A 23221-nucleotide genomic window follows, 5' to 3' on the forward strand; every position below is an offset into this window, starting at 1 on the left:
ACAGCCCTCCTCCGAAGGGAAACCCCCTTCGCCGGAGTTTAAAGAGAGAGAGAGATGAGAGAATTAAAAAAAATTAACAAAAGAATTAAAGAGAGAAGAAAAATGGAACCTTGATGGTCTTAATATTCAACTGATTCAAGTGTTTCTGAACTTCAAGCTTCTGTCTTGAAATACCAATTCGACCCGAACAACTTAATGGCAACAACAACAACATCATAGATAAAAATGATCTCATCAACATTGTTACCCTACTAATCTCACTACCACCCATAATGAAGAACAATAACCCTAAATCCAAAACCAGATGAAACCCAAGTTCAAAAACAACTAATGGTGTGTTTGGTTGCAGGATTCCTAAGTAGGATTCCTATCAAAAGTGAGATTTGGTAGGAATCATGAATCCTTGGTCTGTTTGGCTACCAAGAATCCTAGGACTCTTGAATCCTAAGGATTCCTAATTCCAAAATTTGTATTGGACCAAAATCTCACCCTACCCCCTAGGATTTGCTAGGATTTTGGATTAATGAACCTAAATTTCAAACTTAAAATCAACAAAAAAATATTTCCTTCTACAAAATCATTATTTTTTTTCAAAATCATTATTTTTTTCAAAAATCATATTTTTTCTAAAGACGTTTAAAAATACTCAAATAATAATAAATCATAGGATTCTTAGTCACCAAACAAGTCAAAAAATATTACTTGGATTCATGAATCCATAGAATCATGAATCCCAAGTACTCATGAATCCACGGATTCATGAGTCCGCCATCCAAACACACCATAAATTTCTCTTTCACATCCATCTAAAAGTGATTTTACACAGTTCTACTCCCTCCCCACTTTCTCTTTCTCTCTCTCTCTATAATTATAACTAGTAGTAGAAAGAAATATTTCCCCCAAATAATTCTCAAATAAAGGAGTAATTGGGGGAAGGTTTGGGTAGCTGAATAAAAATCGGCGACGGTGATGTGTCTACTAGATAGATTTTTTTTTGTTTCTCTCTCTAAAATTCGGTGGTGTGATGAACAACCCTCCAGCGAAGGGAAATCCCCTTTGCCGGAGTTTAGAGAGAGAGAATTTAAATAAAAAAAAGTTATTTTTTTAGAGAGAGACAGAAAAGAGAGAAAAAAATTGAAGGTCGCCGGCGACTCTGTCGGTGGAGATGATGATGTGGCGTGCTGAAATGATGTGGCAGAGAGAAAAAATGAGATAGAGGAGAGAGAGTAACGGAATTAAAGATAACAGAAAAAGAAGGTCATACGAAAATTATTGCTAAAGTAAGGAATTAGGCAGGAAGTTGGTCACAAAATTGGGGAAATTACCCTTATAAAAATTGCATAAACAAAACTAACAAATAGAAACATATAGACGTTAGCTTTTGACTTATCTGACAGCTAACAAGTGGTACAACGGAAGTTGCGGGAACTACGCGTTTCCTTACCGCCAATAAACACAATTGTCACTCACTTGTGCAGTGGGTGGACGTTATATTTACACAAGGATCGAGGTTCAACATCATTACGACCACCTAGTTTTGTTCACTCACATTACAAGTAAGTGAACTTTATCATCAATATCCACACCAAAACGTGTCACGTGATACCGTGTTTCCAACGCCAATTCAAAATTTAGGTACCACCACGGCTATATTTTTGGTCAAAATAGTCGACGAATAGACACTTTCCCTTTTTTTCTTTGGCTTACAACTCACCCCTTTTTTAAAGCACAAACTCACGAGTAATTCTAGTCGATACATACAAAAAGGTTCCTAAATTTGTTGTTGTTCTTTTTTGTTCCAAAATTATGTCTTCATCTTTATCTCCACCCAACTCATAATCCACTTTCCCACTTCTTTCGCTCATCCAACCCCCATCTTTCTCTCTCTCTCTCTCTCTATTCTCAAATCTCTTCGTTTCCCTTTCTCAATAAATACCATTCTTCTACCTACAACAACACCGACCGATCCTCTCTCTCTTTCTCTCTCTAGAACTTAACCATGGCCACCGGCGCCAAGTTATCACCTATTCCCTTCTTCCTTGTGATTCTTCTCTCTCAGACATTTACCTCCTCTGTTTACTCAATAGGTGTTAACTATGGCACTCTCGGCAACGATCTCCCACCTCCGGCCGACGTCGCAGCTTTTCTCAAATCTCAAACTACCATCGACCGAATCAAAATCTTCGACACCAACCCAGATATGCTTAGAGCTTTTGCTAACTCCGGCATAGCTGTTACTGTCACCGTCGGTAATGGTGAAATTCCAGCACTTGCTAAACTGCCCGCCGCTCGTAACTGGGTCGCCGCTAATATCTCTCCTTTCCACCCACAGACCCGAATAAACCGAATCGCCATGGGTAATGAAATCATGGCTACTGCTGATAAAAATCTCATCGCTCATCTTGTTCCAGCTATGAAATCACTTCATTCAGCTCTTCGACTCGCTGGTATTAATGACATTCAAGTTTCTACTCCTCACTCACTCGGCATCCTATCTTCATCCGATCCACCGAGTACTGGCCGATTCAGACGCGGTTATGACCGGGCTATATTCGCCCCGATGCTCCAGTTCCTTCGTGATACCAAATCCCCATTTATGATTAACCCGTACCCGTATTTCGGATACTCACCAAGAGATGAAAATTACGCCCTGTTTAAACCTAACAGAGGTAAACACGATAAAGCAACTGGGAAAACGTATACAAATATGTTTGATGCTCAAATTGACGCTGTTTATACCGCAATGAAGAAATTAGGGTACGGTGATGTGGATATTGTTATAGCTGAAACGGGTTGGCCTTCAATTGGTGACCCGAATCAACCTTATGTTAATATTGCTAATGCTATTTCATTTAATGGGAATTTAGTGAAGCATGTTACTTCTGGTGTTGGAACTCCATTATTGCCTGGAAAGAAGTTTGAGACTTATATTTTCTCTTTGTTTAATGAGAATCTTAAACCGGGTCCAACTGTGGAGCGGAATTGGGGTCTTTTTCGACCCGATAAAACTCCTGTTTACAACATTGGTGGGATCTTGAAAGGTGGACAGGTAAATCCTTACTTTAAACCCTTGAACTTTGTTTTGATTCGTTTTGGCGGATAGGGGTGTTTTTTTTAGGGCAATTGGTAAAATCATAGGATTTTAGATTCTGTTTGTCTACCACTAGATCTACTTATGTTAATATATTGATATCATTAGATTTAGTTACGTCGATGTGTTAATATTATTAGATATATTGTACTTATTTTGACGTTGTAAAGCAATCTCACGTTAGGCGGGTGGCATGCGCCTTCTAAGATCACGAGTATTTTTGAGACATTTTAAAGCCGTGATGGTGCTAAAATGCCATTACCAAAGAATATAGCTAGTAGTTTAGAAGGTTGGACGATAGTTTCTACTGTGACTTTGTGATGCTGCCTTGAGAGGGTGTGTTTTTTTTTTTTTTTTTTTTGGAATTTGACTACGATCTACGTATGTCGTTACATTTGGCATTGATACATCAAAGATGTGATACGCTCAATAACTGCCCACTCAAACTGAAACAAGACCGGGCCTATAGCCCAATATGACAATGGCCTAAAGCCCAACTACATTATTTACACCCTAATAATCTCAAATCAAATAACCAAAGATTCCACCTTCTCTGGGATTCGAACCTGAGACCTCCAGGGATTTCTGGAGTTTTGTTTATAAATCAATCTTAACACAGGTGGGACTTGGGAGGCAAAATTTAACAGGAGAAGACGTTACCTTTTCCAGTGATGCTTCATTTAATTTTATCATTTTCTTGAATTTTGTTTTAATTTTGATAACATGATATAGGGTGGAAAATCACCAGGGAGGCCTGCCCCTAGTGTGCCAGCAGGGGGTAAGCAATGGTGCGTGCCAAGTCCAACCGCAACCGATGCAGCTTTACAATCCAATATCGAATATGTGTGCAGCCAGGGAACGGTTGATTGCAAAGTTATACAGGCAGGTGGTGCCTGTTTTAGTCCAAATACTATTAGGTCTCATGCTTCTTATGCCATGAATGCTTATTATCAAGCTTCTGGTCGCCATCCCTTCAACTGTGACTTCAGTCACACTGCCATCCTCACCTCTGTCGATCCCAGTAAGTCCGTCTCTATATCATATTTCTTTTTCTTGTGAATACGGGTTGTAGTTCTGGTTTAAATGTCTATTTTTTTAGTATAAAGTATATTATTAATTTTTTCTGTCGTTGTTGTCATTGCAGGCCATGATACATGTAGATACGTGTCGTAAATGGATGGTGATGAAGAATTTTTATATTAGAAGAGAGATGGGTTTGGGGTTAACCTCCCATGTTACTAATTAATTATATTTAAGACTTTCTTTTCTCTCTAATTTGATTAATGATATGATGGGTGAAAGCCTATTCTTTGACAAGGCTTCCTTATGTGTACTTTTGTTTAATCAATGAGCCACATATCAAAGTGGCAACATATACACAATTTGATTTTACTCAACTTTGTTTATTCTTCTATTGTGTGTTTTTGGTTGTATTTCCTTTGGTTTTTCAACTACATCCCAATTTAATCTTCTCACTTCATACCAATTTAAAACAATAAAATGCAAAGTTGAATCTCATTGAAAAGATTGAAGTAAAGACTTGTAAGGATTAGTTCACTATGTGACCAATTGTAAGGAGGCTCACAACATGATTAGAGGAAGGTATTTCTTGGTGTTCTTATAACGCCCTCCTTATGTGATGATTTTCCTCCCCCAATGTCCCAAACAATCATTGAAAATTTCAAATGGATTAATTTACTCAAACTCAACTCGTCAAAGTATTTCGTCCAAACCTTAATATAAAAACTCAAGGTCTTCTCGACTCTATCCTAAGTTGTACGAGTTATTTGTCCATCACACTAATCAAAGATAATCATTATCGCATGGAATTAACTTGAATAACAGTTCAATCAACTAAAACTCAATTCACACAAATACTCATCTTTTTTTGTTCGAAATGAGTGTAAGATTCAAAGCTTTATAAAATCTGCATTGCTACAACCATAAAAAATATAGACATATTTGGGAGAGAAAATGAAGTCAAAGGTTAAGAATTGGGGACTTATTCGCAAATCTAGAGAGAGTTGACCCTAGACTAAAAGTAGTTGATTTCTTATTCTCTTCTGAATCGGCTTTGAATTTTCGGTTGTTTAGTTATAAGATATCCTAATTTTCATTTACCGAAGGAAAAGTTGTTCCTTCCATGTCCAAGAGTGAGCAAGCAACCCAACTTGTTGCTTTGCTTTGCTTTGCTTCTATAGTAGGATTGAGATGTGTTTGTGGAAAGGAAGTGCCAGTTTCGATTGCACTTGCCCAGCCCGCGAACCCGTAAAGGACTACCCTGGTCCACAAAAGTTGCCGGGTCTACCAAACGGGAAGAATCGAATCAATACCAACTCGTATCAGAGAAAAAATGTTTGGCGAAACGTCGTCCTGGCATCTTCTCGTTTCACCGTCGAAATATTTAAACCCTAATTCCCCTCCAAAGTCATGTTAGGGTTTCTCAGTTCAATGCTTCTCATCTTCAATCAAATCTCAAGTCTTCCATTCACGTATTAGTTTTAGTACAAAGAGATGGTGAACTTCATAACAATTTGAAGAGATCTCTCATTTTTCATTTTTCCAGCAAATCAATCAATCAATTCATCATCGCTAAGAGGAAGATTTTTAACCGGTAAAATACTCATTTTTTAGGTTTAGTATTCGTTTAGGATCATTGTTTTGATTCATTGTTTGATGGAAGCAGGAGGAGAAGATCATAATGACCCAACAACCATCAGTGATCCTCGCTACTGCTGGATACGATCACACAATCCGGTTTTGGGAAGCTAAGAGTGGACGATGTTATCGTACTCTTCAATACCCTGACTCTGTAAGTTCATTTATTAGTTCCCACTTCATTTCTTAATAAATGAGTATATATTGTGAGTTTGGATTGTTAGGGTTTATGGGTTTTGCTCATTTCGTGATATCTATTGGGGGTGAATTATTTGCTTTCAGAATCTTGCTTTTACTTACTAAGATTTGTTGATATCTTTTGAATTTATTGGATAGACTATTCGTAAAAGAAAAGTGATTCTATTGTATGTTTCTTTGTAGCAAATTAATCGACTTGAGATAACCCCAGATAAGCAGTATGTAGCAGCAGCAGGAAATCCGAATATTCGACTTTATGAAGTCAATTCGAGTAGCCCTCAACCGGTATGTTTTAATCACTTGGGATTTATCCATCTTTTGTCAAAGTTCTAGCATGAATTTTTCTTGGTTTTAATTGTAGGTTATAAGCTATGACTCGCACACTAATAATGTTATGGCTGTGGGGTTCCAATGTGATGGAAACTGGATGTATTCAGGTTCTGAAGATGGCACAGTTAAAATTTGGGATTTAAGGTAAGAAACTGTTGTTCTACTTGTTCCAATTTTTCACTTTACTTGTTTAATTATTACGCAATGATCACTTCAAATCTGCTCCGTCGTTGAAGTATATTTTGTCTTCATACCTTATCTGCATTATGTGGATTTGACTTTATGAATCCTTCTCATATCAATTTAGATACAATTTTATATATTGTATATGTTTGTCGGTGATATTACTTATCAGTGGCATTAAGTTGTCATTTACTCATATGAAACTGAACTTTAGTGGGCTTTAAGTTAGATATTTCCAAGTTATATTCGATATTTTCTTTTCCCTTCCATGTGAACGAACTCACCTTAATTAAGCTTCGTCATTGTCTTCAATGTATATACATGTTGTTGAGATATGTTCTATTATATATACTTCTTTCACATTCCATATCATATCGCAAAACAAAGCTCATGAATGTTGTTTCATTTAGTTTTGGATTGTGCACATATATGCTTGATTCTTATAGCTTTCCCGTAAAATTCATTAGGGCTCCTGGCTGTCAAAGGGAATATGAAAGTCGTGCTGCTGTAAATACTGTTGTTTTACATCCTAATCAGGTACCTTTCTTTTTTCTCTTCAACGATGAGGAGAAATTTATTAAATATGCAATCAGACTTATCTCCTTGTATCACTATTTCATAACGGATGCAAGAATTGTGTGTGAGTTGAGACAGTACCAAAAAGTAATGGATGCAAAATGTTTGTATCCCGCAACCAATATTTTCGAGTTCTTGGGTATGAATATGGAGTCTGCACGTGGCTGTTTCTGAAAAACTCGAATGACTTGGCCATTTATTTGACCATCATTGCATTTTGTTATATCAATGGAACAAAATTGAGGCATATCATAGTCTAATAATATCTGTTACATGTAATTTTGCAGACAGAACTAATTTCTGGAGATCAAAATGGCAATATCCGTGTATGGGATTTGACAGCAAACTCATGTAGTTGTGAATTGGTATGTGTTTGTATCAATTGCTTAAGCGGCATGTTCGGATATTTACTCTTTATTCTTTATTTAGTTGTACTTTGACAATTAAATCCATTCACATTTTATTACCACGATTGAAGATATGTATAATGTAAATTTGATAAAAATGCAGGTCCCAGAGGTAGATACAGCAGTTCGATCCTTGACTGTGATGTGGGACGGGAGTTTAGTTGTTGCTGCAAATAACAATGGAACATGTTATGTTTGGCGCTTGTTACGTGGAACCCAGGTATCTTTCTTAGATATTAAATGTGATAAGCAATTATCTCGTGTTGTTTTTTCTCATTTGACCCAAGATTAAATCTGATGCAGACCATGACCAACTTTGAACCTCTTCACAAGCTTCAAGCTCACAATGGCTACATTTTGAAATGTTTGCTCTCACCTGAGTTCTGTGAACCTAACAGGTCTGATATTCTACTTCAAGAACATGTTCTTTCTCTTATATTCAGATAATGAAGATATACAAGCTTTTAGGTTGATATCTAATTAATTTTCTATATTACAGATACTTGGCCACTGCATCATCGGACAATACTGTCAAGATATGGAACGTTGATGGTTTCACACTGGAAAAGACTTTAGTAGGTAATGCTTAAATTATTTCCTGGTACAAAAAACCCGTTCTGTTTTTATTCTACTACCACTGAGACAAGAATTATGATGCTTCAGAAATTTCTATAATTTAGCTTAACTAAACTATTTTGTGTTAACAGGACATCAGCGATGGGTATGGGACTGTGTGTTCTCTGTGGATGGTGCATATTTAATCACAGCTTCATCCGACACAACTGCGAGACTGTGGAAAATGGATACTGGAGAAGCCATTAAAGTTTACCAAGGGCATCACAAAGCAATTGTTTGCTGTGCACTTCACGACGGTGCCGAACCTTCCCAGTCCTAAGCTTTGGAAAATGGGTACATTGTCTTACACCTTCAAGTAAAAGTCTCTCCGTATATAAGCAAACCTTGTATTGTGGTAGTAACAAAGGATTTAAATTTATCAGCTTGTTGTGATTGGATTTCGGATAGGCATTGTTGCAAACTAAAGGTGTTATTTAAAGCTATGATTAGTTTGTTGTTCATTTCCTGTTTATGGTTTGAATCGTCAACTATAGTTTGTAATTCAACCTGTTACTGCTTATCAGTTTTCCGTTCTTCAGTTCCCCGAATCGTGAACCATTTCGATGATCATCAGTTAGGTTTTGTTAAGTAGGCAGTCGATTTCATCAGACGTACAAATTCAGTATCTTGACCTAACCCGCACTGGATCGCGCAACCTGGTCCTGGTGTGTTAAGTCGAACTCATCCTCTTACACGTGCTGCAAATACACGTATATCTAACGAGGTCAGTTGATACAACAATCATGACTGATTTAGTGTTGGTATTTTACGCCCTTATGGCACAGATACAGGCTTGATAGTTCCATAACCCACCACACAGGGATATGATATCCAAATATAAAAAATTTGTGGGCCTTGTGATAATAATGTATATTTCAAGGTCACTCCTCTGATAAGTTCTGTTGTAAAGCAAAGACTTAAAAGAACTTGTGCCTTTAGGTGGAAACAACTTTAATGAGAAGAGTTGTGGGTTGTCAGATTAGCTAATCCAACACACTTGTATATATATTTATATAATTATACATAAAATAAAATTCTACACGTGTAAACTTTTACGTTCGTTTATCTATTTACATTTCTACATAACACTCTTCCCACCGTATGTGCGGTCAGATGGTTGATATTGAGTTTAATTTCTTGAAACTTTGTTGTATTTTCGACATTAAATAGACTTTGTTAGACCTGTACATCTAGCCCATCTTATGTTCATCATAAATCATCTTTTTGAATGAATTATATAAAGGCCTAAGTTCTTTATCTTTTATCAACTTCCCACCAGATTGATGGCAGTTGGAGCAGTCCTTTTGCCACCCAGACTTGGGGGCCACACACCACCATTTTAACATTTCAATTTTTGGTTCTCCAACTTTCAACCATTCAAACATCAAACTTTTTTCTCTAATTGGGGTCACCAAATATCAAGATGCTGGATTCCCTTCACTCAATTGATCTTATCTTCAACTTACTCTTTTGGTTGGTTAGTTAACCTACATTTCTTACTTGCTCAATCATCAATCTTTTCAAATCTGTAACCTAAATTCTCTTTAACCTACTAGAATTCATGATTATAACTTATAAGTGCATTGAAGAAGAATCACATGAAGATTGTGAGTACCATCAAAAGAACAAGACCCTTTACCCTAAAGCTAAATTTATAGACATCTCATCTCCACATGTTATGTTTCTCATTTCTAATTACTCAGATGTCCTTCACTAACAATAATAATAACAAAAAAATGGGTTAGTATTCTTGGCCAATTTTAGGCCAAACTCAATGTTGAGCTTCACCATTCTTGGCCATCTCAAATATACATGTTAGGCCTGTCAAGAGTCTCACATGGAAGAAGGTATATCTAGCAACGTAGAGTATAATGTTTAGGTTCTCTCCCCTCATTGCTAGTTATATCCCGTCATTGCTAATTGGTTTTGAGTTGGATGTCTACACACTTGAAGTGCCAATAACATCATGAGTCACTTTTTTGTTATTAGAGTATGCAAGTATAGTTTCACAATGACCTTTCCTACTTTCATAAAATAAACCCCATCTCTCTCTCTTTGTTTCTCTCTCTAAAACAAGAGTTATACACAAATTATGGAAAAGAAAGAGAAGAAGAAGAAGAAACAGAAACTAAACCCAAATGAAGAACACCAAAAACCATCATCATCATCAACAACAACAACACCATCAGATTCTTATTCTTTCAAGCGAAGTTCAGACGTTAAAGGAATTCGATTCGGTGCCCAATTCATCATAAAATCATTCACAATCAAACGAGCTTCACCTCTACAAATTCTAAAATTACTTTCTCTTGAATCTCCTTCTTCTGATAATCATCATCATCATTTATTTCCATCAACAACAGCTTTTATACCAACAAATTTCACAATTTTAGCACACCACGCATGGCATACTCTCACTCTAGGTCTTGGAACAAAGAAATCAAAAGTTATCATCTTTGTATTTGAAACAGAGAATATGAAAATGTCAGTTGATCGTTCATGGCCACCAGAAATTCCATTAGGGGAAGTTAATAGAAAATTAATTCGTGGGTTAAATGGGTGTGAAATGGCTAGATTCAAGTTCAGAAAAGGGTGTATTACTTTTTATGTTTATGCAGTTCGGAAATCAAATGGATTAGGGTTTATGAGAGCGGATGATCTTAGATTAATTTTACAGTCAGTGGTTGCTTTGAAAGATTTCTTGGATCATACAGCTATGCTTGCTTTACCAAATCAAAGAAGTATTAATTACTCCTCATCACAACTTCAACCCACCACCATGGCTCATTAAAACCTAATTTCATAAATATTTACTCTTTCTCTATCTTTTTCATCTTTGATTTTGATTGTCATTTTCATTTTGGGGTGGTTCTCTTTTTTGTTGAATTAATGTTTTTCTTAATTGTAATTTACTTTGATAAGAGAAATTAGTATTGGTTAATTAAATACTTTTTTTATTTAAAGGAAACTTGAGAAGATTAGTTGTTAATTAATTATAAGTGGGAAATGATTTGTTTGATCTTGTGTCATGAGTTGTGTGGGGGGTTTAATTGTTTAAGATTATGAACAGGTCTTATTATGAGCACGGCTGTTTACTTGACATCAGCTTGATCTAATAGATAATGGAGTTAATACAGAAAATTATGCTTAGTTTAAAAATTAACCTGGCAAACTGGGACCCACTTTAGCTTCTAGGGGCTCCGAAAATGGAACCCGCCTACCACTAGAAGTTGATGTAGTCGGCTCTCATTGATCTAGTTGCTTCGAGATAAAAATGTCTAAACAAATGAGGGTCGGCCACATTTGCTGCTGGTTGGGTTCGACCCTCCTTTAGTGGGTCATTTAGCACTTCTTCTAAACTAATCAAATTTTAGAAAATTAAGGAAATGCTAGAGGGTGGTGTTTAGTTATATATTTATTTTTTCCAAAATTTATTTGTAATGACTGAATCAGTTAAATTAAATTAAGAAGAATTTTGATTCAGACAAGAAAAGAAATAAACACCAATTTAGATTTTGGGTTACAGTCTTTTCATCAATCATATGCATAGATAAGATATTTTTTGGTCTCTGTTTTCATCTTCAATTTCATTTAAGAATTTGTTCCATTAGGTTTACAAACAAAATAAAGTCATATCACATTCTTTTATTACACTTTGTACCTTTGTCTTTTGATTAATACTCAATGGCACTAGTTAGAATCATTGGTGTCCCCATCTCATCAAGATCTCCATGTTACCATGTACTATTGTTAACTTGGTAAATCTTTTATGAAAATTGTCATGGATTTGAAAATACAAAAATAGAATACTTATGGATACGATTTAAAACGATAAATTGTAGTAACATTTATCAAATTGATGTAAATGGATGCGAGTAAAAATCAAAATCTCATCCTAACATACTAAAGCGTAAAAAAGCGACACCGTTGTATTCCAAAGACTCCTCATATGCAAAAATACTTTAGGATCCAAATTGGAATAGATCATTCATTTCTGATTCAATCAAGGGGTTTCTCATTTCCTTCGTACAAAAACTCAAGAATGCAGAGTTTTTGGCCAAGTTATTCGGCATAGGAACAACAACCTAACTCGTAAAGCTTGACATCTAACTCGATTGAGAGAATAATCTCGAACCCCTATTGTGACAGTTGATATTTAGGAAGTTACAAGAACAAATATTAAACGAAAAACAGCAAATCCCTAAGAAAACTAACTTTGTCTTCTTTGAGTTGCCGACACGGCGACACACATAAGTGCTTGAGGAACTTTTATGCCCATCGAAGGACCAATAACACAGGACTTTTCTTGACATAAGTTATGATTTGTTATCAATGTTAAGGTATACAGCTCTGTACTCAGACTATCCGACAGGCATAGAGTGCCTCAATAGGCTTGTGGACTTTTGGGCCATGAATAAAGCTCTAGATTCTTTGTACTCTTTTTGTGCTTGGACTTCGTAGCGAAGGTGACGACAACATTAGTATTTGAGGAGTTTGGGTTTTCGCAAGTTTATCTCAGAAAACATTTGATTTGGCCTAGTAAGCTATTATCATTTACACAAGGTTCGTAACAAAAGAGATAAGAAGAGAGTAAATACAAACTGTTATTTATTGAAGAAAAAGGTACTACGAAAGTGAAGTGAAACATATTTCACCACAAAAACTTACTTTACATATCAGATTGCACCGTTTTTCGACGATCAATCATATTTTTTTGTGGACAAATACAATTTCACATACATCAATACCTTTTACATTTATTGGAACATACAAACACCAAATAGTCAAGAACAACACTAGCAACTCAAGATTGAGAAGCCACCATGACTACTACTTTTATTTAGAAAGCATATTTCACACCATATACACCACCATAGAAACATGTACTACAAGATCGTAGATACATGTTTCATTTTCTTCATGTCAATCTTCTTAGCAGTTGCAAGGATCACAACTACAGCCTGATCCGCACTTACATCCGCCTTCCATGTTTCTACAGTTGCAAGGATCACAACTGCAACCAGATCCGCACTTGCACCCGCCTTCCATGTTCTACAATATTCAAATGATTTATGTTAATATTATGACCAAAATTGTATGGTTAATGTATTTTTACTAGAGTAGTCCAATTTCTATAGGAGGGAAAGTTAGAAGGTGAGATAAAAACATCAAAATAAGACAGAGAAAAAGAATTAACTTTTCTTACCCTTAACAGCAAGAACTTTTTTTCTCCAAAGAAAGATAATTGAAAGGAAAAGAGTTGATTATGAGCTAGCTTTAGCTTTGTGTATGTTCAAGTTAATGCTCTGATTCCTATTTATAAGGAAAATCAAGAAACATTGTTAGAATCAACCATACACGTGTCAAGATCACAACCGCCCAAATAGAATTTTTAGACTTGTAAAGTCAATTTAATGATAGGGGCATTTAATTTTAGTCTAATCGAGAGGGTTGGGATATTTAGTCGAATTAAAAGATTGCCACAAAGTGTGGGTGGGGGGGGGTAGACATTTGAAGATTGGTCATTCAAATCTAGACATTTGAGAATCTTGAAATGTCAGAGGCATTTAAATCCCGACATTTGAAAATCCTGAAATGTCTTAGGCATTCAAATCCCGACATTTGAAAATCCTGAAATGACTGAGGCATTCAAATCTAGACATTTACAAATCTTCGAATGTCTGTAGCATTCAATTATAGACAAAATATCCGCAGACTTTGGTAGACTTCATAGTTTGATGTATTTTGTAAAGGATTTGAGACAAATTTGGAGCCCAAAATGTCTTTACGAAAACAAGAGACATTTGGAGTCCATCATTTGATTAAACAACAATAATAAAATTAAAATAACAAATGACCACCAAATGTCCATCAATGTCCACAAATATTTACAGATGTCTATAAAAGTCGAAAAATATATTTTTTAAATGTTCATACAAATATATTATTTTATGTGATTACACAATAATAATAATATTAAAATAATAAATGACCACAAAATGTCTAACAATGTCCACAAATATTTACAGATGTCTGAAAGTCGAAAAATATATTTTTTAAATGTTCATACAAATATATTATTTAATGTGATTAAACAATAATAATAATATTAAAATAACAAAATATCCACCAAATGTCCATCAATGTCTGCAAATATTCACAGATGTCTACGAAAGTCGAAAAATATAATTTTTAAATGTTCATACACAATTATTATTTCATGTGATTAAACAAAATAATAATATTAAAATAAGAAATGACCACCAAATGTCTAGCAATGTCCACAAATATTTACATTTTGTCTATGGATCAAATGTCTTGAAATGTCTATAAAGACATTTTGTCTACAAACTCAATGTCTTGAAAATGTCTATGAAGACATTATGTCTATAATAAATCATTTACCGAAATCTCTTGAAATGTTTCGGGACATTTTGTCTATGAATGTCTGTGAAAGTCTCAATCCACTACCCTTTATAAATCATTATAGACTCTAAGGTCTTGGTAATTTTAATTATTAATAATTAAAGCAAAATTTTGTGGCTTTCTACATTTTTATTGGTTTTTTAAACATATCTTCTTGGGCTAAGTCATGGTGAGTTCTTTTATCCAGTTGTAAATATTATGAAATTATATTTCTAAGTTTAAGCAAAAATTATTTACTATATTTTAATGTGCAATTCTCAACTCTTACCTCTCGTCAACGAGACGACTTTTTAGGCTTTGGAATGGGACAGAGTAAAAACGGGTTGCGTTTTGAAGATAAGCTTTGAAAACATCATACTGGGCCCATCCGCACAACACATTCGTCAGCCCAAGCCCCTATCCGTTCATGCCTACCTCAATAACTTGTCATTCAATTTCTTATTCAATTGAAATTGGATTAATTGCACTTCGCCCCCAATTTGTTACAAACGGGGAAACTCGACCTCTATATTTGTCCAAAACTTTAACTTGGCACTCAAGATCATAATTTTGTTAATCAAACTTAATAGTCAATAATTTATTTTCCTGTTAATAACTAGTAGTGCATAGGGCTGGGAAAACGGTCCGGGACCCCGGGGTCCGGCCCGGACCGTTAGAGACCGATTACTCCCCGAGCCGGGCTAACCCGGCCCGATGGCTCGGGCTTATAGGGACGGGCTCGGACAGGGACTCAAACCCGAGTCCCGGCCCGATAAACCCGCCCGAAATGTCCGCCCGATACCCGTCCGTTAAGATGTACCCGCTACCCGCTAGAACATCTGTGTGTCCACCTTTAAATCCAACGACTGAGTACACTTCAGCCGTTGGATTAAATAGGGTACACCCCTTGGAGGCTTGGACTTATAAATAGGGTTTCAAAAGACAAAACTTTACCCTAACCCTAATATCTGCCTCTCTCACTCCGCCTCTCTCTCTCTCTCTACCATCCATTAACATTTACTCTATCCCTTCTCAAATCTCATGTAAGGCTGAGAGTAAGAGACCAAGATAAACTAAAACCGGAGCCTTCTTCCTCATTTTCTCCGATCTACATGTGGGTTTAGATTCTAGAAGATAAGATGATGTTCGGTATACGCCGATGATCTTCGGATCACATGAAGCGGTTAAGCTTTTGAACATTATCTTCGACATTAGTTACTTTTTTTTCTGATTTAATATTATCATGATATATATATGTTCTTGGTTTTTACTGTAATTGTTTTTTTATTTATTTTTCATGTTGTAAAACAGATCTTAAAAATTTGATCAAACAAATATATATGATTAAATGTTCTTGATTTGTTTTTTATTTTATTATTGAGATTTTCATTGTGTAAATATCTCTCTTGATTGATCAATCTTGTTTAGTAATGTTGTAATGTTGTAATTTTGGTTAGTAATCTTGGTCAGTAATGTTGTAATCTTGGTTAGTTATGTTGTAATTTTTGTTAGAGGACTGATATTTTGCAGTATTATTTTTTCCCACCATTTCCTGTCAGTTGAACTTCATCATGAACAAGTTTGAAATATCCTAAAACACTAATGCTTGAAATTTCATCATGAATAAGTTTGAAACTTCCCAAAACATTAATGCTTGAAATTTTGAGGCTGCTTATAACACACCCCCTCCTTAGTTAAGACATTGTTGATTGAACTTTTTGTTTTGATTGAGGTTTTGGATAGTTGAGACTTGAGAGGACCAATTTTTAGTATTGTAATTTTTCAATATAATAACCCGAGCCCGTCCGGCCCGAGCCCTTTTGAACCCGCTCGGGCAGCCGGGCTCGGACGGGCTACGGGCACCAATATGGCGTTTTTGGTCCGGCCCGATCCGCCCGACTCCCTACTGCGGGTTCGGCTTATCCGAGCCCGATCCGCCCGAGTCCGGCTTATTGTTGCCCGAGCCCGCCCGCGCCCGTCCGATTCCCACCCCTAGTAGTGCATCTACTCCGCAATGCAGAAGTCTCAGGTTCGATCCTATGGAAGTGCAAATTCAGAATTATTGAACTTTGTTATGAATAAGAAATTAGATGGCCTTTAGTCCGGTAATTTCTGTAGAGTTTAAATTCCATATAGTTTATCGTGCTTATCACATCGTATTGATGTATCAATGTCTTTGTGATGACTATCGTAGTTAATATTCAAAATAATAATAATAATTTTTTTCCCTCTTTACCCATCATTTCAAAAAGGTTGGGCTCTTTGTCCATTAAAGAGTGGTAGAAAATGTTGTTGGCAGCGCCGGACTAACATTGTTGGTGATCTTTAAAAGTCTTTTTCGGTTATGTTTCTTTCTGTCACCACCGCGGCCGTCACCATAATCATTATCATCTAAGCTCGTTTTTGAAATAAATGATGGTGATTGTGGTGGTGGTGGTGGTGGTGGTGGTGAGAGGAAGAAGAGAAACATAAAAAAATGTTGAAAGTTGTTGGAAATGCAGTCTGGCCATTCCTGACTATATTTTGTTGTGACCCTTGCCTATGCTACCATAGGGGGAAACTTTTTGAGGTGAACAGTAGAAAGAAAAAAAATGTTAATAGACAAATTTGACTAATAAAATCATTGTCTAGAGAACTATATTGGAGTGTTAGAGAATAAATATAGGTGCCAAATTTTCCAATGGGCTATTTCCTGATTGGCCCCCAAAAGTATGATCAGATTCCCGCGTGACCCCCTAAAGTAGGAGGCCACGCAGGAACCTGGTCATACTTTTGGGGGCCAATCGGGAAATAACCCTTTTCCAATTGGTCACGAAGTCTGGCCTAAATTAGAATTAACCCATTAGGATTCTCCATGTACATGCCCATAAAACTGTTGAGTTGAGAAGGTTTTCTTTGTGTAGGTCTACCATAATTGTTTTAAAGGGAGCCTTGCTAAACAAAATTCTTCACTATCCACACTCAAATAGGAAATTGACATCATTTCTTGAGTTCTTATGGCCTTCAGCTGACCAAGTTCTTGCAGTTTTTTTTCTTTCTTTCTTGTTTTCTATCTTAATTTCTTTCTTTATTTGTACTCGAGTAACTATGATCAATTTCCACATTTACATTTACTGTACTAGAGAAGATCCAGAGACACTTAACACAAACAGATGATTTTATTAAACCAAAGAGGTAGCAACATAAAAGTTCACAGAATGACAAATCTCACCAAACCACTTCTTTAACATTTCAACTATCAAAATGAAATCTTTTTGTTTTTGGCTAGGTTGACATAATTTTCAAACACCAATACCCTTTTCTTGTTTTGGCACACCAACAAACACTGAGTAGCCAAGAACATAATTAAACAATACAATATTGACTACTACTTTTATTTTAAAAGCAAGCAAGCTAGCTTCATCACATGACCAGAGACCAATACTATAATATGGTAGGTATATGTTTCATATTCTTCTTCATTAATTAGCAGTTGCAAGGATCACAACTGCAACTTGATCCGCACTTGCATCCACCTTCTATGTTTCTGCAATAACCCAATTTACTTGTGTTAAAATTATCATCAAAACACTATATCTATATATATATTTAGTACATATTAATGATCTAGAATTTTAAGTGGGAAAAAAACTTACTCCTTTGCAGATACAGAGCTAGTGTTACATCTACAATCATGAAATAAAAAAGAAAAAAAACTTGGGATCACTACTTGAAGAATATTAATTTCAAAGAGAACAATAAAAGTTAGACGAAAATGAATCATGGTATTGAAAACCTCCTTACCCTCCACATGAAGAAGTGCAAACACAGGCAGAACTGCAAGAAACACAGTCACAGCAAGCCATATTTCAGATAGAGAGAGAGAGAGATGGTTGAGAGCAAGGGAGATAATAATATGGAAAGTTGATTTAACTTATGAGCTTTGTGTGTGATTTTAGGTTGATACCAAGACCTCCTCTTTATAAGGAAAACTACAAGAAAGAGTGATGAATTACGTATTTACCTTGATTCTTTTTTTATTTGTCACCATCTACCACTTATAAAAAATATTAGCCCAAACTTATTTTATTGGATTTGATTTTGGAGCATACGGACAAGTATGTTGGGCATAAAAACTTAGTCAATCAACAATTACTTAGAGGACTTATTTATATTTTTTTAAACTAATAATTTTCTTGATTGACAATTAATTCTCAATCTTTAGTCAATCAACAAGTATCTCTCTCTCTCTTTAGATTTCTCTCACTGCATCTCTGACTCGTTGGCTCTCTGTCTCGCTACAGTTGGCTCTCTGTCTCGCTACAGTAATCCCAGGACTCTATGAGGGTTTCAGATTTTTGAGGGTTTCAGCGGGGAAAAATTTGAGTCAAGTAAATTTTTAAACTAAAAATTACATATGCCCCCTATCGCCCTACGTCAATATTGATTGACAAAGTCTTCACCCTACAGAGATTTTTATTGATGCCACAAACCCCTTCAATTTTATCCAGTAAAAATATCAAGTTGGGTTTAAGTCACTGTCAGTCTGTGTCAGATGACATGTAATTGGTAAATAATTGACTAATTTAATAGAGGTTATCGTGCAAGGCTTAACTTCAAAACCGGCCCACATAATTTATAAAGAGACGACTTCTAAGCCCACACTTTGCAAATGCTTGGGCTTCTGGCAAAAAGTTATGTGTCATGGGCCCCGTTAGCCCAAGTCTGTGCTCATGGATGACGAACCTACATATATTTCATTAAATTATCCATCTAGGAAGGGTCAAATTCATTTAGGTTTTTGCCACACGATAAGAGACAATTCATTTTCTTTTAAGTTAGAAAATCTGTACAACTAGTAAGTAAAAAATAACTTTGACTTGTTAGAAATAGAAATAAATTATGACTTAACAGTAGTAGGACCCTTGAAAATGCGATCTACTTCGTTCTAAACCCCAAACAAGAACAAAAATATTTATTGATCATTTTTTTTTTGGGTAAGGAGTTTATTGATCTTTAAAGTACACTAGAAGTAGTAATAGTAGTAATGGGTAGTATAAGGTGACGTTATTTTTCACATATTAGTTCACAAAATGCTATAGATATAATGAGAATGAGAACCCACTTCATCCTAGATATAATTGTTCCGACTATCCATCATTTGCAGGTGCAGTTGTCTTCACACTCGCAGTAGACTCCCTCCTCTGCTTCTGCAATCATCTCTAGACCCTGAAAATATCTGCGGAAAACAACTTAAATTAACAAAGGTTCCACCACGATCACTTTCCAACATATGCGATTTTCTATGCTTGTGGGAAGATGAAACTTACGCCTTCCGAACAGCAACCCCAACAACTGTGCTGGCGGTGGTCTCTTCAGTGTAGCTCAAACCTGGGTACCTCTTGCATCTGCATACCACAATTGAGAGACAGATTCTTTAGAGAGAGAGAGAGAGAGAGATACTTGAGTAATAAAGATCTTGCGACATGCATTATGTACGAGATCCTTTAGAGATTCTTCTTCAGAGAGAAGAGAAAACAAACTCAACATAACGAAAATGAAGAATTTGAAAAGCTGTTTGTTTATGTTCTGCGTAAATTCATGACAAAATTCCAAGTAAAAAATCGAAATTCAAATCAAACACAACCTAGGTTCTCACAAAATGGGCATACCCAGGGAGAGAAAATTGTAAGTGATAACAAACATGAGCATTAATCAAAAGAGAAGGAGAATAAATTAAAACCCCAATTAGAACAAAGGAAAAAAGAACAAGAAGATAGATATACCCTCCACAGCCATTGCATTTGCAGTCTGCTCCACAACCACAGTTTCCTCCACAGCAAGAAGACATTTTCTAGTAAATGAAGATCTGATGAAAAGTTAAAGAGAGATGAAACCAGCTTACAATTCTCACTCTTGATGTGTTTTACAGAGGGTAACCCGTCACCATGACATGTATTTATAACGCAGTTGAAGAGAGAGGAGAGAGCTTGAAGTATTTCCACCATAAACGTGTATACATCTCTTCGTAACAGAATCCAATCTGTCTAAAGCAGATAAAGAAGGGTTTCGATTTCATAACACGTATATGTACAAGTGTGAATGAACTAAACATGAATAGAAGTTCCTTTGGATCTATATACAGCTGTTACTAAAAACATCCCAATCTACACTTTATTACCAAAATAGAAACATTTATCCCCAAACTTACACAAAATCGTAAGCAAATTCATTTTTACTCTCTAAAGATTCTATACTGTTCTTAACATGAAACTAGGTCACGGTCACAAAACAAATTCATTTATGAATTGATATATGGACACACATTGTTAAAAAGAAAATAGATAAAATGTATTGCTTACCAATCTCTAATGGCAGCTCGCACATACAGAAGTTTGAAGGTAGTTGGTAGTTAAAATAATTGCTTTCGTGCGTAGTCATCCTGCTAGAATAGACATCAAAACTTTTCTTGTTTTTTATTACGTTTACTAGTTACTACTAATAACAATACCCTAGTTCAGTGTCATCCCATCTAACTCCAACTTCTTAAAACCTCCGCCGTTAACGAGTGAACGGAGACCAGTTTTCAACTCTGTTACACCTTCTTCAAGAACTGCACAAACAGGGAAAATGGGTACACCTTGAACTCTTCTCTTTAGTTCTTCATAAACATCTTCTGCACCATCTTCGTCGATTTTATTCGCCACTACTAAGGATGGTCGATCTGATAAACCCGTTTGATGGTACTCAAGCTCTAAAACCAAATCTTTTAGCTGTTCCCATGGAGGAATACCCTTTTTACCATCTAATGCTGCAGCTAAATCTAGCACGTAAGCGATAACTTTTGTTCGCTCTATGTGACGTAGAAATGCATGCCCAAGTCCACGATTTTCATGGGCACCCTTTATAAGCCCAGGAATGTCAGCCACGGTAACGGAGAAATAATCATCATAGTTTAAATTTCCTATACTTGGTCTTAGAGTTGTGAATGCATAATGTCCTACTGTGGGTTTAGCCTTTGATATGGCCCCTAAAAGAGTACTTTTACCAGCATTTGGCATCCCAACAAGACCTATATCAGCGATACTCTTTAGTTCTAAGACAAGAACAGCTTCTGAACCTGGCAAACCGACAGAAAGTGAAGATTGATCTTCGTCATCTGGCATTTCAGGAGTGGATAACTTTGACACTTTTCCGAAAGAAGCATTTCCAAGGCCTCCTTCTCCCCCACGAGCAACAACTACTCGTTGGCCTGGCACTGTTAATTCTGCAACATTGTATTCAATCTCTTCCTCTTCTTCGTCCACTTCATCTTCATCCAATTCAGTCCCGCTAATGCTTTCATCACTTTTCAAGTCTTCATTTTCACTCTCATCGTCCTTCTCAGAATAAGAAACAAGTTCCGCTTCATTGTTGCTGGACTTTAAGTCACTAGAAGAACAAGACTTGGTATGAAACTCGCTGCGGGAAGTATGCAGGGGTTCACAGACTCTGTCTTCTCTCTCCATTTCATTTAAATTTGGGATGTTAGTCTTAGTTCTCTGATCAGAATCAGAAGAACCAACCTCAAGTTCATCTGGAATATCCCAAGGATCTAAAGCCTTCGAGGTATGGGTTTCAACAACAGAAGGAATTTCACCATCTACAAGATGAATCACAGTGCCAACAGGTACTAGCACGACCTACCAGATAAAAATCAAGCAACTCAGTACAATATGTTCAGCTAATACCATCAAATCATTAGAAACCGATTAACAGGTCATATATCTAAACTCCCACTAAGATAAAGGAACTAGCTTTGATTTTTTGAATTATAACCTTGTCTGATCCTCGGCTTCCGATCTTATTCTTTGAGACTCCATGACCACCTCTTTTTGCATTCTGTCACAACAAAATCATCAATAACAATTCTTTCATTGATTCACGAAATTAAAACATGGGTATCTCATTGAAGTTATGAGAATGAAATTAGAGAAACATAATGTACCGTGTGATGTTGAAGACCTCTCAAGTCCCAAATTGTAGAAGAGCATTCTAGTATCACATCACCACCTCTCCCACCATTACCACCTTTTCCCCATTTCCACCACACAAAAAACTAATAAATATCTCTTCTAGTGAATGAACCCAGACAGGTAGACAATAAAAAAAACTGAAATCTTGCTTAAGATGGAAATTTTAAAACATGGGTAGGGTTTTTTTTTTTGTGAAATTTCAACATTTGAGACACTAAAAAGTTTGAAACTAAAAGGAGAATCAGAATGAACCAACCATCAGGTTTTCCACGGCGTTCATGGCGACTGCGGCGTAAACTACAACACCCATTACCTCCATCTCCTCCTTTTGCCCAAAGCCTAAATCTGTCTATCATCTTTCTCTCCTACCAAATCAATACCAGTAAATTAACATCAATAGCTTATACCCTTAGTAGTTGAATCAAGCTTTATGACCAATAGAGAGAGAGAGAGAGGACCTGTAAAGGAGCAAGCTTTGGTTTCTTGATTGGGGTGTCTGAGTAAGAAGAGGAAGAACATAGAAGCCATGGGCGCTGTTGGGTTGATCTTCGTAAGCCTGAGACTCTCTGAATGACTGATGAGCGGCACGACCACATTCTCTCTCTACTCTCTCTACCTTAATTTAGGGTCTGACCTAATATAGTGCTCAAATAGAAGGTTTGGTTTAGACACTGTTATTTATGTCAGACAAAACCATTAATACCAAACCGTAGGAAGTTGTCGATATTGTCCCCGTTTTTACCATCTCATACGGGTACGGCCGT

General features: G+C 36.2%; 4 protein-coding genes and 2 long non-coding RNA genes across 10 annotated transcripts; 3 read left to right on the forward strand and 3 right to left on the reverse strand.

Annotated features, from left to right (window-relative positions):
* Positions 1-1678: 1678 nt before the first annotated feature.
* Positions 1679-4503, forward strand: LOC147546175 (glucan endo-1,3-beta-glucosidase-like). 2 transcript variants are annotated; one of them, XM_086636603.1, is made up of 3 exons: positions 1679-3049; positions 3824-4112; positions 4236-4503. In XM_086636603.1, exons 1-3 carry the CDS (start codon positions 2000-2002, stop codon positions 4262-4264), a joined length of 1368 nt encoding a protein of 455 aa, XP_086492729.1. In that variant the 5' UTR covers positions 1679-1999; the 3' UTR covers positions 4265-4503. The 2 variants fall into 2 exon arrangements, 1 of the variants encoding a protein (XP_086492729.1); XR_015223774.1 differs by having other exon boundaries at positions 1696-3427; positions 3683-4112.
* Positions 4504-5275: 772 nt separating this feature from the next.
* On the forward strand, positions 5276-8519 carry LOC147546176 (target of rapamycin complex subunit LST8). Of its 2 annotated transcripts, none has more exons than XM_086636605.1 (10): positions 5276-5705; positions 5778-5903; positions 6131-6232; positions 6309-6421; positions 6928-6997; positions 7324-7401; positions 7547-7663; positions 7747-7841; positions 7943-8022; positions 8151-8519. In XM_086636605.1, the coding sequence occupies exons 2-10, from the start codon at positions 5793-5795 to the stop codon at positions 8336-8338; spliced, it is 954 nt and encodes a 317-aa protein (XP_086492731.1). In that variant the 5' UTR covers positions 5276-5705; positions 5778-5792; the 3' UTR covers positions 8339-8519. The 2 variants fall into 2 exon arrangements, with proteins under 2 accessions (XP_086492731.1, XP_086492732.1); XM_086636606.1 differs by having other exon boundaries at positions 5392-5705; positions 5775-5903.
* A 1376-nt stretch (positions 8520-9895) lies between these two features.
* Positions 9896-11021, forward strand: LOC147546177 (uncharacterized). Its single transcript, XM_086638151.1, has one exon. The coding sequence runs from the start codon at positions 10151-10153 to the stop codon at positions 10847-10849; it is 699 nt and encodes a 232-aa protein (XP_086494277.1). The 5' UTR covers positions 9896-10150; the 3' UTR covers positions 10850-11021.
* A 1625-nt stretch (positions 11022-12646) lies between these two features.
* Positions 12647-13353, reverse strand: LOC147546178 (uncharacterized). The gene is made up of 2 exons (XR_015223437.1): positions 13265-13353; positions 12647-13110 (listed from the first exon to the last, which is right to left on the reverse strand). It is a non-coding gene; the product is annotated as an uncharacterized LOC147546178 (long non-coding RNA).
* Positions 13354-17605: 4252 nt separating this feature from the next.
* Positions 17606-18469, reverse strand: LOC147546179 (uncharacterized). Its single transcript, XR_015239734.1, has 3 exons — positions 18247-18469; positions 18099-18128; positions 17606-17989 (listed from the first exon to the last, which is right to left on the reverse strand). It is a non-coding gene; the product is annotated as an uncharacterized LOC147546179 (long non-coding RNA).
* A 935-nt stretch (positions 18470-19404) lies between these two features.
* Positions 19405-23200, reverse strand: LOC147546180 (GTP-binding protein Obg/CgtA). Of its 3 annotated transcripts, none has more exons than XR_015239736.1 (8): positions 22916-23200; positions 22714-22822; positions 22430-22512; positions 22261-22323; positions 20805-22124; positions 20229-20485; positions 19773-19850; positions 19405-19681 (listed from the first exon to the last, which is right to left on the reverse strand). XR_015239736.1 is itself a non-coding variant. In XM_086673307.1 (5 exons), exons 1-5 carry the CDS (start codon positions 23051-23053, stop codon positions 20955-20957), a joined length of 1563 nt encoding a protein of 520 aa, XP_086529433.1. In that variant the 5' UTR covers positions 23054-23200; the 3' UTR covers positions 20591-20954. The 3 variants fall into 3 exon arrangements, 1 of the variants encoding a protein (XP_086529433.1); XR_015239735.1 differs by having other exon boundaries at positions 20229-20489; XM_086673307.1 differs by lacking the exons at positions 19405-19681; positions 19773-19850; positions 20229-20485 and having other exon boundaries at positions 20591-22124.
* Positions 23201-23221: the final 21 nt, after the last annotated feature.

The sequence above is a fragment of the Eschscholzia californica genome, unplaced genomic scaffold (assembly GCF_041429995.1).
Source record: "Eschscholzia californica isolate CP2 unplaced genomic scaffold, dmEscCali1.0.p SCAF_4, whole genome shotgun sequence".
Lineage (NCBI taxonomy): Eukaryota > Viridiplantae > Streptophyta > Magnoliopsida > Ranunculales > Papaveraceae > Eschscholzia > Eschscholzia californica.